Here is a 13,276-nt window from a genome sequence, read left to right as displayed (position 1 = left end):
TTATATTTTGCTTAATAGTTTGTCGTCTTGTGTGCCGTGTGCTGTAATGAACTATTGTAAAAATAATTTAATTAATTAATATTGGGGTATTTCTCAAAAAAAATATCACCATTTACAAAAATGGATAATACTCTCTCGTTTCATAATGTAGTGCATGTAGATTTTTAAAAAGCCAAGCATCATAAATTTTGACCAAATTTATGGTAAAAAACATTTACATCTAGAATGCGAAAATTATATCATTAGAACTTCCATACTTTATATGCTTGATATTGTAGATAAATAGTTATATCTAAAAACTTGGTCAAAGTTTTTAAAATTCGACTTTTCAAAAAAATTATACACGACTCTAAACACGCGACTCTAAACGAACATCCATTTTATTTGGATTTCGTTCGTTTTGGATGGCAATAAATAGCAAAACGGACATCTGCGTCCGCTCGTTGATGGAGACGCCTACCGCGGCTGATCGAACTCAAAATATCTGCTACACTTCCGCCGCTCGCCAGCCTCGCCTGCTTGCCACCACGCGCTCGCCGTGCCCGTGCGCCCGCGCCCTGCATAAGCCCGCCACGCCAGCCCGCCGTTACCGCCGTCGCCGTCGTCGCTCGCCGCAGCATCGGCCCGCACCGCTCATCGCCGCACCTCGCCGCCCACAGCCGCGCCCCGTCGTGCCCGCCGCTGCAGCAGTAGCAGTTGCCCGCGCGCCTCCGCCGGCAGCCGCGCGCGCCCCGCCGCGCCCGCGCGTCCCCGCTTGCCGCCTGCCGATGGGCTCCCGCGCGCTCGCCCACGTGCCGGCGACAGCCGTCGGCGCTCGCCCCGCACGCCCGTCGCGCCAGCCCGCCCCGCCGCGCCCGCGCGTCCCCTCTTGCCGCCTGCCGCCGCGCTCCCGCGTGCGCTCGCCCATGCGCCGGCGGCAGCCGTCGCCGCTCGCCCCGCGCGCCCGTCGCGCCAGCCCGCCCCCGCCTGCACCTGCCCGCCGCGGTCTGCTCCGGGGCGCCCTGCTCCGCCAACGCGCACGCGTGCGCGACCGTAGCTGGCCAGGACGTCACGCTCGCTCGTCCGCCGCCAGCCGCTGTTGCGCCCGCTGCTCGACAGGCCGCTCGCTCGCCGCCTGCTTCGCGCCCGCACCCCGCTCCGACCGCCGCCTGCGCCGCGCCGCATCCCCCTCCGACCGCCGCGCCAGCGCCCCTCTCCGGCCGACGCCGCGCCGCTCCGGTAGACAGGCCCGTGGCTGCATGTGTTGATGGATGGGTGGACACAGTGGGACAGGGAAAGAAAAAAGAGAGAGGGTGACATGTGGGGCACGCCCGGACACATTCTGTCTGCTTTTGCCTCAAATCCAGACTAACTTTGGGCCAAAGATGGGGTGAAATGAACACGACGCATCTGCCAACACAAATCGTTTGGCTCTCCGCGCACGCCAATGACGCCATGCCCATGCACGTTCTCTCTCTCCCTCTCCCGTCTCGTCACCTCAATCCAATCTGCAGGCCGGCTCTTCTATTCTTCCCCTTTCAAATACTACTCCACAGCACACGCTCGGTGTCAAGCACTCAAGCCTATTCATTTCTCCTCGGTCCTCGCCACCACACAAGTGAGGGAAGAGCGAGGCACCGCCGCCGCCCGCACAACTCCAGGATGGCGACCGCCACGACCACCGCGCTGAGCATGAAGCTCCTGGTGGACACCAAGGCCCGGCGCGTGCTGTTCGCGGAGGCGAGCAAGGACGTGGTGGACTTCCTCTTCTCCCTCCTCGCGCTGCCCGTCGGCACCGCCGTCAAGCTGCTCGGGAAGGAGGCCATGGTCGGCTGCGTCGGCAGCCTCTACGGCAGCGTGGAGAAGCTCGACGGCAGCTACGTCCAGCCCGGCGCCGCCAAGGACGCGCTGCTCCACCCCGCCGTCCTCTCGCCGTCGGCCAGCAGCAAAAGCTCCCTCCTGGGCATGCCGCCGCCGCCGTGCCCACAGGCGAAGGCGTTCTACAGATGCAGCAGGCAGTGCAACTGCTACAGCGACGGATATTTCGGCAGCAGCAGCCAGCAGGTTAGATGCAACAGCTGCCGGACTTACATGACGGAGAGTTACGGCACGTACTGTCCATCGTGTAAGAACCAGATGACCACGGCCTTCACGGTCGTGCCGTCGGCCGCGTCCGGAGGCGAGGTGGCGCAGGCGGCGGGCGGCGTCAGCGGGAAGGGGTTCGTGCAGGGCATCGTGACGTACACGGTGATGGACGACCTCACGGTGACGCCCATGTCCTCCATCTCCAGCATCACCCTGCTCAACACCTTCGCCGTCAGGGACCTCAGCGCGCTCCAGGAGAAGACCGTGCAGCTCGGCTATGACCAGGTGATTATGAATCTCATCAGCAGTATCATACTCCATTCGATATGTCTTCGTTAACCATGTGCATCAATCAATCAATCGTCACGTTGCATTTCCTCTAAATTTTGCAGGGTCTGGAGATCCTCAAGGCGTCGCTGCAGTCCAAGACCGTGCTCACCGACGTTTCCTGAAGCCCCCCAGCAGCGCTTGAAACGCACGGTCCTGCGCCTGACATGCTCATCGACATGGGAAAGTAGCTCGATGTGTCTAGCTAAATTAGGCTGATCTTTTGTGCGGCCATCAGAACTATCTAACGGTGGCATCTTTTGGTAATGTCAAGTGTCCGATGGTACTATGGTAGTAGTTAGATGCTCGTAGTCCAGCTTAAGTTATCAGTTGCTCCAGGTTGTACTAGTACTTATATGTTGATGCTTGATGTATGCGTTTGCATCGCAGGTAGGGGTATCATCTTCTGTTGGTTCTCAAAATGTTTTTTCATGCGTATCTCGTATGTGTCGACCTGTGTAGCAAGCATGGTTCATTTCCTCTTGTGCGCCCACTGGGAGGCCTAAAATCATCCATGGAAGGTGGGTGGGAATGTGAAGGTCGTGTAAGCGTTGCTTATTCTTGCAGCTTGGTTCACCATACAAACATGTCATACGCCAGGGTAATTTCGGCGATGCCCATCCTAGCATAGCTCACCTTGTCAACACAACAAGGCCACAATAGGCGACCGCGAAATTACTAGTGTGGTGATATTTACCATAAGACGTGCAAATGCTTTTGCCGACACCCGCGTGGATTAGCCTTTCTTGCTGAACTGACAAAAAAATTTGTCCTATGGAAATTTACAGAGCGAAATAAATTGAACAAAGTTAGCGATAGTAACATTAAGGTCCATCAACGAAATCAGCAACTTGCTGAAGCGTGAACGGCACCCATGCACTTACCCCTGCCTCAAAATTAAAAATCCATGCAATCACCCATCGGCCAGAAAACACCCGGCTGAAGCTTATTAAAACACAAAACAAACTCATATGACATGCTCGCAAAGTCGCAAGTGTAAGTGCTTCATTTCCACTCCAATCAAGTACCTCAAGATATTCTGGCAAAACAATGACGAGTTGGAATATAGTACTACTAACACAAACACACTGCGTGTCTAGATTGGGCACTGGCTACATATTGCGCCCAAACATTTTATTCTTCCGAGCCGACACACGCCCATACATCATTCAGAGACCATATGGAAGATATGGTAATGGCTCATGCAGATCCCAGGAAACGACCCATCCAAGTGGAGAAGCGGGACCATGCCAGGTCAATGGCTCCCTGATTCTCATCAGTCAAACCCATGCTCTTCCTCCTCTTGACGGCCTCAGGCGATGCGTTCATGAAGGCATGGGAGCATCCAGGGTATATGTGGACTTCATGTGCCACTCCAGAAGCCTTGAGCTTCTCCTCCAAAGACTTGGCCGCCTGAAACATCACACACATAGCAATGTCATGTATTTCTACTTCAAAATTAAGTACTATAATTATCCAATGATAATAAGTACTATATGCACATAAAGGTTAAATCAGCTGCTACAAACCCATTAGCCGGTCTGTCACATTTCACATATCAATAGATAGTGAGACAGCAGGACCATAGGTAGGTTAATTTATGCATCTTTCGAATTATAGTTACACCGATGTGTATGAAACACAATGGATAAAATAACTACCAAAAAGTAAACTGATTCGCCATTTGCCACATGGAAGGAATTAAGAGCCTGTTTTCCAGTTTATGATTTCGTACAGAAAACAAATAGACCTGGATACTGTTTCACAACAACGAGACCGAAAAAGCAACATGAACCTATGGAAAGTAGCAATGAACAGAAACGGAAAGGTAAAGAAAGGCCTTACGGTAACATCTGCAAACCCAACAAAACTGTCAAGCTCCCCAAAATGAGCCTGGATTGGAGCCTGGGCCTTGGAAGCATCAGCAAGCTCCGAAGATGGCGTCCCGTAGAAAGCAACAACAGCATCAACCTCTGGGACCAAAACTCCACTTGCAATTGCCAAAGCACCTCCCATGCAATAACCAGTAACACCAACCTAACACAATAGAAGAAGAAAAAGGTAGGCAAATCATTACAATGTGTACTGTTTTCAACAGAACATAAAAATGACATATATATGTTGCTATTTGTCCATAACAAATTAACGACAGAATATATATGGTACACAAGCATATCTATTGTCCTACATTCGTACTAGTTACTTGGTCAGAGTTTATTGGCACACATGGAATAAATTTATAAACTAGACAGTCCAACTCTTCATAAGGTACACATTAGCACAAATTAAATGGTCAAAGAAATCTATAATCCACACCAAAGAGACATTCAGCCTATGAAACATTTGACTAATGTGTAATACCACGATTTTGCCATTTTAGTCAACACGGCAATTACAACTAGGTTTAAAAAATAAAATCTTACTATTACCTCCATTTGATTTGTCATGTTAGAACTGATCAGATGAATGTATAATTGTATACGCAAATAAAAATTTATAACAAGATGTCAAGTGTGACAGAAATGCCCCAAGGTTCTAAGTTCTAACCGACTAATTGATTCTTTGATGCTTCCCGAAAATTCAAAGCTTACGACTGCCTCCATCCGATTGTCATGTTAGAACTGATCAGATCAAAGTACACGCTAATAAAAATTTATATAATTTCTCAAGTGTGAAAGTAGTGCCCCAAGGTTCTTCTCACCGATAATTGATTTTATGATGCTTCTTCGATGAAAATTGCCACTCATACACTCACATCTGACACAATCTGATTTTTTAACAGAAAATTACATCTTAGATAGCTAATAGGCATGTCTAACAAATTTAGTTAACTACCAAAATCATGCAACAAGACTTGTGCAACCAACAAACAAAATGTATACTCACATGTCACATGTCAGATATTGCTGCATGGAGGTAGCACAACAAATATACCGAAAGGATAAAGACAGCAGCACTTGCATTTTCACTGATCTTGTGTTACTGATCAATTGATTTAACACACTGGAGTTTACTACTGCAAGAGGCTCAATCAACATATTCGGATCAGATGGCAAATAGGCAGAAGACATCACACTTTCTACCTACTAATCATAATGATTATCATGTTACCCACAATAGCACAATTTGAGTAAGAACATCATACAGAGAAAATCTTGAAATTTAAACAAAGTTAGATAAAAAAGATTACCTTGGGTGATCCATTTTCCTTCAGCCATTTAACTGAAGCCTGAATATCCTTGATTGCACCCTGCCAGTCTAGTCCTTCCATCAGATGTTGTGCTTCAGCTACCTCCAAAGCAACCTTCCCACGGTACAAACTGAAAATAAATAAATAAATAAATATGTAAACACAAAAAGCAGTTGACTGAGCAATAATATTCTGAGGAAGTAGTGAGTAGTGACACTCTATGAAGCATCCGTTTCATAATACTTTATCTTGAACAAAAGAAATGGTGCAAAGCAAGGAGCGCATTATATCATCATACTCTGGAATAAGTGCTCTGTATCCATCGCCGATCTGGGAAATATGGATGGCATGATTCTTGACCTCATAGTCAACACCCCACCACTCTTGCAACACTACAACTCCAGGAGCGTTTTCTTTGCCAACAACATAGGCATCAAACGTCTGAAGAAACACAACATCACATCAGTTTATCAGTAAGATGTACCAAGATACAGAGCAAAAGCACCGACATTATGGGCATGCTTGATTTTCTACAGAAAAATTGGCTAGCCCGTGTGTTTGGCATGCCATTAAGTGGCAACTTTGTGAGAGGTGAAATTGGAGCGCACTGCATCCAGAAAATCTGTCTGGTTACGCAGAGAGTCAATTAGTGGCATAAATCTGGGTATCTACTCCAAGACAAGATGTTCCGTATGGTACTTACATTACATTTCCCGACATCTATGAGACTCTGAGTGGCCTAATAAATTACAATCCACCGAGAAGGTGCAAATAAGATGAAAACCGCTACTCGCCTAGAAGGGATAAGGCATCCTCGAACCCTCGATGCGCGCCCTCGCGCAACAACAGAGAGAAGGGAGGTGGGGGTCTCACCGTGTCCTCGCGCTGGATCTGGATCTTCTGGAACTGGCTGGCGGCATCGGAGGCCATGGCGGCTCGGGGCTGGAAGCGGGACGAGTGCAGGGGCGAGCGGCGGAGGGGGAGCAGGGAGGCGCTTCGGAGCAGTAGTCGCGCTGTGGCCATCGGCGCTCCGCTTTACCCTGCGTTTTCTAGAGTCTGCTGGTCCGTCGCCACCACTGCGGTACTGGATGACGACATAGTGGGCTTGGTCCGACCAGATGATGAGGCCGATACGCTTATTTCCCAGGCCCAGTGAGGCGAGCAGAGCTAAAAAAAAAGGTAAATATTAAGAGTTGTTGCCCCTAAAAAAACATGTTAAGGCCTCCTTTGGTAGGAATTTCATAGAAATTGTAGAGGATAGAATTTTTATTGGATTTTTTTTTCTTTAGAGCTCTTTGGTTCATAGGAATGGATTCCTATTCCTATATAGGATTGGTTTCTATCCTCCGCATTTTATAGGAAAATAAAAAAGAGTCTAGACTCAATGAAAAAATTCTTTTGGTGTCAATCAAATGACATCTTGTTTCCTATTCCTACTCATAGGATTTGAGATACATGTCATCTCATTTTCTACAAAATTCCTATTTTTATGATAATCCTATCCTGTGAACCAAAAGAGGCCTAAGTATTAAGAGTTCACACACAAGCAAAAGCACAAGAATTGAATTTTAGGTCGTTCTTTGGGTGACCAGCCCGCACTATTTTTTTAGTTGTAAACTTGTAATCTAGCTCGTTTTATTGACCAATAAACTTGGACACAATAGAAACAGCTCCGAGCATTCGATTTTTTTTCGAGCATGCGAATTCGAGGCTTGTCCTTCTTGGTTGAAACGAACTTCAGTGAAGTCCATCTTTCGTTGATTGATCTCTGAGGGAATGGTGCAATGGTGGGAGCGGCTAACATTGTTTCATGGCATTGACAACCTCCGAGCATGTTTCAGTTGTAATCTAGCTTGTTTCAGTTGTAATCTAGCTTGTTTTATTGAGCAATAAACTTGGACACAATAGAAATGTCTGGAGAGTTCAGGACCCATAACTGGCATCCTAACTTTAAATAAAAATAGCTCCGAGCATGCGAATTCGAGGCCTGTCCTTCGTGGTTGAAACGAACCTCAGTGAAGTCCATCTTTCGTTGATTGATCTCTGAGAGAATAGTGCAATAGTGGGAGCGGCTACCATTGTTCATGGCACTGACTACTTCAACAGTCAGACGCAATAAAACAGCTACGCACTTGAAGATCAACTGCAAGAGCGAGATTTGTTGCAAAAGCGAGCTCCATGAACATTTTTTTTTCAAATTCATAAACATTTTTGAAACCCAGGAACATGTTTCAAATTCATTATATTTTTTGAAATTTCGGAACATTATTTTGAAATCCCGAACGTCTCAATCGGATCGGGAATCGTTAACATTTGTTCTTAAGTTTTTTTTGGGACAATTTTCTTTTAAAGTTAAGAATCAAAAACAAAACAAACAAAAAACAGGGGCGCCCCGCTCCGCACATGGCCCAGCTCAAAGCTCGAGCTGGGCACGTTTGCTCGCTGAGCGCCGAGTATTTAACAAAAAACTACCACATTTTGTGGAACCGTATCTACAAACTATCACTTTACAAATTTGTGCCGAAAACTATCATTTTTTGTCTAATTTTTGACTAAAACCTACCATGTCAGGAAAGTGCCCGATTCGCCTCTTCTAAACACCTTTCTAACAGGATGGGCCCACCTGTCAGCACTAATCTTCTTCCTCCTCTCTCTCTGGCATTTCGTCAAGCACTTCATGTGCACTCCGCCGCTCTGCTCCGCCCTCCCTCCTAGCCGAGCCGTCTGCTCGCCTTGGCCATGGCGGCCGTCGTCATGCCAAGGCCTCACCACCCGCCGCTCGGCCCTGCCGCCTGATGCCGTGGTCTCGGACCCAGGGCACTAGGTTCACGCCGGTGATGGGGTCGATGGGCCGGCGCCCGCTCGCCACCTCGAGAAGCAGGCCGCCGAAACCGAACGCGTCGCTGGCCGTGGTGGCCTTGCCAGTCACAGGTGAGCTCCAGCGCCATGTAGCCCAACGCCCCGACGACGCGGGTCGTGGCAGGTTTCCGCGCCATGCTCGCAGAGGCGCGCGAGGCTGAAGTCGCCGAGCCGCGCGCTCATGTCCGCGCCCAGCAGCACGTTGCTGGCCTTGACGTCACGGTGCACCACCACCTGCTCCCACCCCTCGTGCAGGTACACCAGCCCGGACGCGACGCCCTTGAGGATCCTCACACGCTGCTCCCACGTGAGCAACGCCGGCGACGGGGACACGCCGACGCCAGTGCCCGCACCGGCACGGGCACTGCCGAACAGGTGCGCGTCGAGGCTGCCGTTGGGCATGAAGTCGTAGACCAGAAGCAGGTCTTGCCCGCACTTGCACCACCCGCGCGGCTTGACTAGGTTCCGGTGCCGCATGCGCCCGAGGCTCGCCACCTTGACGACGAACTCGCGCATCCCCTGCGACCCGTTGCTTGAGATCCTCTTGATGGCCACCGTGTCGCCAGAGCACCCGAGCGGGGGTGGCGAGGCCTTGGCACGACGGCGGCCACCATGGCCAAGGCGAGCAGGCGGCTCGGCTAGGAGGGAGGGCGGTGCAGGTGGCGGGGCAGAGCGGCGGAGTGCACACGAAGTGTTTGAGGAAATGCCGGAGAGAGGAGGAAGAAGATTAATGCCGACATATGGGCCCATCCTGTCAGAAAGGCGTTTAGAAGAGGCAAATTGGGCACTTTCCCGACATGATAGTTTTTAGTCAAAGATTAGACAAAAAATGATAATTTTCGACACAAATTTGTAAAAAGGTAGTTTGTAGACACGGTTTCGCGAAATGTGATAGTTTTTTGTTAAATACTCCTGAGCGCCGCATGCTGCGAGGTCCCAGCCTCACGTATTGATTGGGTTTTGCCGTTCGGGCTCGTTCTCCTTTTCCTCCCATCCCGCAGTCCCGCTCGGTGGAGGAGCAGCCGCCGCCGCCATCCACCAGATGGCAGATGCCGCCCTTCTTCTTCCTGCTCGAGCTCGCCGCCCTCTCCTCCCCACTCCTCCAGGATCAAGTTGACCAGACGCCGCCACCTCCCCGAGCAGCCGCCAAAATTCCTTTGTGTTTGGTTAATGACTTGTAATACAAAGCCAACGTTTAGTTTCTACTGATTCATGTGTTTGGTTAACGATTTGTGGAAATTGGGATGGTTCCTTATTTATCGGGGTACAAAATGAGAAGCCTGGCTTAGAATGTTGATTCTCATGTTATTCAAAAATGTTGGATCTTCCACCGAATTTTATAGCGTCAGCTTTGTGTGAAGTAAACATTGAGTAAAAACAACTAGAATAATTGAATGGATCTCCTGAATATAGGGGAGATGTGGCAAAAAATAATTTATGATCATTGGTTCTGAATATTGTATTTTCTTGACTGCTAAGCTTATGGTTCATTACCAGCGTGTCAAATATGACGTTGAGAGGCAACTTCTTTTCTGCCATTGAAACAACAACATGGCTGCTGTGTTGATATTAGAGTATGTCAATCTTTTTGTCTCTCAGATTCTGAATGCATTACTCCAATTCATAATAAGATCCAAAATAGCTCCCCGAGAATAATGTCAATTTAGGCAAGATATTTATGCAATTGAAAACTACTCCCTCCGTTCACAAAAATAAGATCTTAATTTTTCTGAATCAGATGTATACAGACACATTTGAATGTGTTTGTTCACTCATTTTGGTCCGTATGCAGTCCATATTAAAACATCCAACATCTTATATTTTTGAACGGAGGGTGTATTAGTTTGGACCTAGAGGAATCCTTCGACTTTCTCAAGGATGTCCGAATGCAATTGGGTCCATTTGACTTTTGGTTATGTTATGTTTCTGTTAGTAATTTAAGTATATTTCGTACCACGGGTATCTGCATTTTAGTTAGTGCTGAAATTACTTGTAAAAGCCAGCACTAAATTTAGATGCAAAACATTTTTTTTCCGATAGTGCTGCTAGGGATTCATGTTTGTGAATAACAGTTATTGTAAAAGAACAGTTATTGTAAAAGAAACTAACTATGTCCTACTAAGTTTTGATGACCATTTGGCTTTGCTTGTGGACATCCCTATTCTTTTGGTCTGGGCATATCCTCTCCCCAAAATCATGGAAGCTAGAAACACGAAAGGCCATACACATACACATTCTCTTATTTCGGGCTCCCTTTGTTTTAGGTGGACAAATTGGCGGCGGAAGACGACCTGGTTCCTTCTTTGATCAAGAAAGTGGAGTCGTTGAGCGAATCCTGCATGGCGGCCCAAAAGGAGCTGAAGGATGTTCGGGCTCAACTCAAAGATGCCAAGCTCCGTGTTCGAAGGACAAAGCGCAAGTTGAAACTGTGCAAGGAAAGGGTGTCTTCCAGCGAGAAGAAGGTTACTAAGCTGCGGGCGGAGCGCTCTGCCACGGGTAAATCTTTGTATGCACTGGGTGAGTCGGTCGAGAGAGTGCTGCACATTCTTAATACTCTTAGGGCATATCTAGAAGAACCCCTATCCTAAAACTGCCAAATCGTCGCTGGGTGTAGGTTGATCGGCTTGAAGGGTTGAAGTACGTGACAGCAATAGCTTTTTTGCTCGTAGATGAACTCAGTTGCTTTTACAACTTCGTCAGCGAAGGTTATCCGAAGCTTGCCCTCTTGCCTATGCGTGCAGCAACACTATTAGTTAATCGCTGTGATTGAAGAACAGAAAGGCATATTCCGCTGTTTTTTTATCAGGCAATAGAACTTACAATGCATGGCATTTGCTTGCCCCAAACCCAAATGGAAGCCCTAATTCTGATGTAAATACTCTGTAAGTTCCACTAATTGGAATTACCATCTTCCACGGGATTAGAGGTGTTGTGTCCTGGTTAATTAGCTACTCTGCAAGTTCCAATCGCTGCAACTAACACTAAGTACAAGAAAGCCAGGGCTGAGGCCGGCTACTAGTTTAACCATGAGCTAGCTACCAGTTGGCAGTGAAAAATATTAGCTACTGATTGAAATTCCGGGTTTGTACTAAGTTAAACTTGTTTAAGTTTGACCAGGTCTATTGAAAATATATTAAGTTCGACCAAGTCTATAGAAAATATATTTACGACTAGAACATCAAATTAGTCGCATGAAATTCTTTATGAACTATATTTCCTACTATCTGCATTTACCCCTCCTACGACTTTGCATGTGGCGCCCTCCATGAGGGCAAGTCCTGTAGGTGACCCAATTATGTCCCACATCGTTATTCTATGGGGGAAATGCAAAAAAACACGTTTCCAGCAGTGCCCCGGTCATCCTCCCCATTATCTCCGCGCCCCGGTTTCTCTCCCCCAACTCCCCCATCTATCATGAACCGGAGGGCACCCCGATCCATCCATGAGCAGCGCGTTGATGCCAACCTCCGCCCAGAAAAGTTCCTTCCCGCTGGCATGCTCTGTGTCGCCTAGAGATGAGCTAATTACACGATAGTACCATATTTGAGGCGGTGGTGATGAATTGGTACCACTTTTGAAAATTTTTACGTGTCAGTACCACGTTTGGGGCGAACCGTTGCAAATCACTCTAAACTTCGTATTTCTACGTATTGATGCTGGAACTGACCGCCCGGGCCCGCGCGTCAGCTGCCACGCTGGCGAAACGGCCCCCGACCGCTCGCTCGATACGTGCGGTCTGGCTCGAACCGGACCAGCCCGTGCTCTGTCTCTCCCTCTCCTTTCTTCTCTTCCTCTGTTCGTCGACGAACCCTAGCTCCGTCGCGCGGCTGTACGGCGATGGCGGCGGCGACCCCGGGCGGTGTTGGAGGCGGCGCAAACATTCCCCTCTTCGGCAGCGGCGCAGCAGGAGGAATCGAGGGGAGATTTCCAATCGAGGGCGGCGACGGCTACTCGAGCTCTGAGTATTCCAGCGACGACGACGAGTTCATGGAGCCCGCACTGTCCATGGATCAGCGGGTACGACTGTCACACCAATGGGTGGTGAACCCTAGCAGTAGCCACGAGCTGACCCACGGGCTCAGCGGCGTCCTGTAAGTTTCTGTTTCTATCTTTGTCTTTTTCTTGTTCTCATTTATTTGCTAATTAGGGTTATAGTGTACTGATTCGGCAAATTGCATGTGAATTGTAGTTTATATGAAGACATACGAAATGTTAGGATCATTTTGACAATAATGATCTGTTAGAGAGGAAGTTAATCTGTTCAGATGTGACATATCTGAATATGATTGCATTGATGAAAACACAAGGCTATAGTATTGATAATTTTTTTTGCGGGTGATATAGTATTGATAATTCACTATTGTTTTACATGGAGACCCCAGGATAGCAGGGTTTGGAATTGGTTGATAGTAATGTTAAACTACAGTTGATCAAGAGGCAGAATGAGGAGAGTTTGGTTCTTAACTTGCTATTTAGGGCTTGTCCACCAGCTGTCAGTGTACCACAAAAGGGTTTTGTAGAGAAGCAAAAATTAGCTGCAATTGTTTATTCTGAGCCTATGGTTTATGATCTGGCTGATCCTCCTGTGTATGCTGTTGATCAGCAATGTGTAGCTTATGAAGGTCAGAGTAGCTGCTCTATTGCAGTTGTAGGCCCTGCTGTTTTAACACAAGAGAGCAGGAGTGTTTTAAATCCAAAGTTAAAAGAAGTTGTGGAAGAACAAGATGGCTATGATGGCAGTTATGCATCTTCATCTGAAGGGCAATATGACAATGACACTAAGCCTTATTATATTGGGGATTTAAGGCCTAACTATAATGAGGAAATGAATGATGC

General features: G+C 47.9%; 2 protein-coding genes across 2 annotated transcripts; one reads left to right on the top strand and one right to left on the bottom strand.

Moving 5' to 3' along the window:
* The first annotated feature begins 1,505 nt into the window (after positions 1-1,505).
* On the top strand, positions 1,506-2,805 carry LOC125547943. Its single transcript, XM_048711673.1, has 2 exons — positions 1,506-2,349; positions 2,457-2,805. Exons 1-2 carry the CDS (start codon positions 1,642-1,644, stop codon positions 2,514-2,516), a joined length of 768 nt encoding a protein of 255 aa, XP_048567630.1. The 5' UTR covers positions 1,506-1,641; the 3' UTR covers positions 2,517-2,805.
* Positions 2,806-3,363: 558 nt separating this feature from the next.
* On the bottom strand, positions 3,364-6,661 carry LOC125542833 (protein usf-like). Its single transcript, XM_048706040.1, has 5 exons — positions 6,455-6,661; positions 5,880-6,022; positions 5,582-5,711; positions 4,237-4,428; positions 3,364-3,804 (listed from the first exon to the last, which is right to left on the bottom strand). The coding sequence occupies exons 1-5, from the start codon at positions 6,602-6,604 to the stop codon at positions 3,592-3,594; spliced, it is 828 nt and encodes a 275-aa protein (XP_048561997.1). The 5' UTR covers positions 6,605-6,661; the 3' UTR covers positions 3,364-3,591.
* Positions 6,662-13,276: the final 6,615 nt, after the last annotated feature.

Source organism: Triticum urartu, chromosome 3 (assembly GCF_003073215.2).
Source record: "Triticum urartu cultivar G1812 chromosome 3, Tu2.1, whole genome shotgun sequence".
In the NCBI taxonomy this organism is placed as follows: Eukaryota; Viridiplantae; Streptophyta; class Magnoliopsida; order Poales; family Poaceae; genus Triticum; species Triticum urartu.
This window is presented reverse-complemented; position numbering and strand designations above follow the sequence as displayed.